This window comes from Rhincodon typus, chromosome 44, assembly GCF_021869965.1.
Source record: "Rhincodon typus isolate 14 chromosome 44, sRhiTyp1.1, whole genome shotgun sequence".
NCBI classification, from domain to species: Eukaryota; Metazoa; Chordata; class Chondrichthyes; order Orectolobiformes; family Rhincodontidae; genus Rhincodon; species Rhincodon typus.
In genome coordinates this window covers 1,436,028-1,438,252 of record NC_063375.1, presented here as the reverse complement: position 1 = coordinate 1,438,252, position 2,225 = coordinate 1,436,028, and the positions used below count along the sequence as shown (strand labels likewise).

Sequence of the window (2,225 nt, the reverse complement as noted above, 5' to 3'; positions counted from 1 at the left end):
CCCCCCCCTTCCACCCACCATCCCTCTCTCTCCCTCTCCTTCTCTCTCCCCTTCCCTCCCTCTCCCCACCACCCCTTCTCTCTACCCACGTCTCTCCCCTTCTCTCTTCCCCCCTCTCAATACATCCTTCTCTCTTTCTCTGACCCGTCTCTCTGCCACCCTCTCCCTACCCCCTTCTCTCTCTCCCAATCCCCTCTCTCTCCCTTTGTCTCTCTTCCCCCTTCTCCCTTACCCCTTCTCTCTCCCTATCACCCCCCATACCCCCTTCTCTCTCCCTATCCCCTCTCTCTCTCTCTCTCTCTCTCTCTCTCTCTCTCTCTCTCTCTCTCCCCTTGTCTCTCTTTCCCCCCCACCCCCTTCTCTCTCTCTCCCCACCCCTCCATATCTCTGCCCCCCCTCCCAATCCCCTCTCTGTCCCCTTGTCTCTCTCCCCCCCACCTCTCTCTATCTCTCTATCTCTCTCCACCGCCCCCCTCTCCCCCGGGGTGGTGCCCAGTAGATGTGATCAGTATGTGACCCAGCTCGATGAGATGCAGCGACAGTTAGCAGCCGCTGAGGATGAGAAGAAGACTCTGAACTCCCTGTTGCGGATGGCCATCCAGCAGAAGCTGGCCCTCACCCAGAGGCTCGAGGGCCACGACTCCAGCCCCAGGCCGCTCGTCCCGACCAAGGGCAGGCTCCGCACTGCCCGGGCCACACAGCAGGTAGGGGTGGCGAGGGGGCGTGGAGGGTGATAAGGGGGGCAGGGGCGTCACTATAGCCCTGTACTGTCTGGGGGGGGGTATAAGGGGGCAGGGGTATTACTGCAGCTCTGGACTGTCTGGGGGTTGGAGGGGAGTCAGGTCACTGTGATTAATCAAAACGCAGGTTGACCCATTGAACAGTCTGTGGGATCTTGCTGTGTACAAAGAGCTGCCATCTCCCCACCCTTCATTGTGTCTCTCCCTGTGCCTTTCTCTATCTCTCTCTCCCTCTCTCTGTCTTTGTCCCTCTCTCCTTCTCCCCCACCCCACCCCTCACCTTCCCTTTCCCTCCCTCGGCCTCGCCGAGTCTTCTATTCTCGCGACAATCCTCGCTCAGTGACTCCTCTCTCTCTCTCCCTCTCTCTCTGCCTGTTCTCTAACAGCAGCAGAATGTTTGAGGCAGGGGAAGGAGGAGTGGGGAGCGTAGAAAGCCTGAACCCTGCCACGCACTCGCGCCATCGGGACCCTGGAGCGATCGTCCGGACAACGACGACCTGGAGAGCGACGCCCTGGTCTCACCTCACTACCACTCCCACCCAGCCCCCGAGCAGGGGAGCAAGAGGAAGGAGCGATCGAATTCGGAGGAGGGGGTTGCTTGCTGGCTCCAGTTGTCGCTGGGGGGTCTCAGAGTCACCCTCCACGGTCTGACACTTCTAACTGTCTCTGCGCCTTCTCTCGTGCGTGCAGCCTCAGAAGCGCCAGACCCGCCCCCACCCATTCGCTTCTCAACCCAGCTACATCACCCACGGAACATCCTTTTGAGGGAACGCCGTCCAGCTCGATCTCTCTCTCTCTCTCTCTCTCTCACCCCCCTCTTCATAACAAACTGTGCCCCCCCCCATCCCGACTTCCTCACTTCAATCCCAGCCTCTGGTACGCATCTTAAGAACCCAATGGCCTTAACCAGAGATTAATAAACGAAAAAACCACCTCCAAGGGACTGCCTACCACACGTGGGTCACTGCAAACAGTTTTTTTGTGCCTGGTCACGATTTCAGAGGCGGTGGGGAGGGGAGGGGAGTGTTGGGGAGGGTTGGGGCGTTCTCTCGCGGCGAGACCCCCCCCCCCCCCCCCCACTCTAAATCTGTCAGGCAACACCTTTTTTTTGTTAAGCGGTGCCCCGGGGCTGGCGAACAATTTTAAGCCACGCTCGTCGGAGACAGGAGAGCCGTCCTCCGCACACACGAGGGATAGGGCCAGGCGTTGCGGTTTTGAGAATTTGAATGCGACCGAAAACGCCGTGTGTGTGTGTGTGTGGGGGGGTGGGGGGAGGAATGGGAACTAGTAGCCCCCTGGCCCTGCTCTCCACGGGGCCAATGAAAACCAACTTGTGCCAACCACGCCGCCCCTCCGCCCCGCCAACTTGATTTATAAACCCGTGTTCCCTTTTCAGGATTCAGCTGCTGAATGGTGAGATAGAAATCTCCGACAACACGTCTTTTAATCCCTTTTGCTTCCCCCCCCCCCCCCCCCCCCCCCCCC

The 2,225-nt window shown here is 59.5% G+C and overlaps 1 protein-coding gene across 1 annotated transcript in view; it reads left to right on the top strand.

Moving 5' to 3' along the window:
* LOC125487725 (protein bicaudal D homolog 2-like) overlaps positions 1-2,198 on the top strand; it is a 32,199-nt gene extending 30,001 nt beyond the window's left edge. The window contains exons 7-8 of the mRNA XM_048619875.1: positions 500-704; positions 1,127-2,198. Coding sequence (XP_048475832.1) covers positions 500-704; positions 1,127-1,141 — 220 coding nt within the window. The 3' untranslated portion in view covers positions 1,142-2,198. The remainder of the gene's footprint in view (positions 1-499; positions 705-1,126) is intronic.
* Positions 2,199-2,225: the final 27 nt, after the last annotated feature.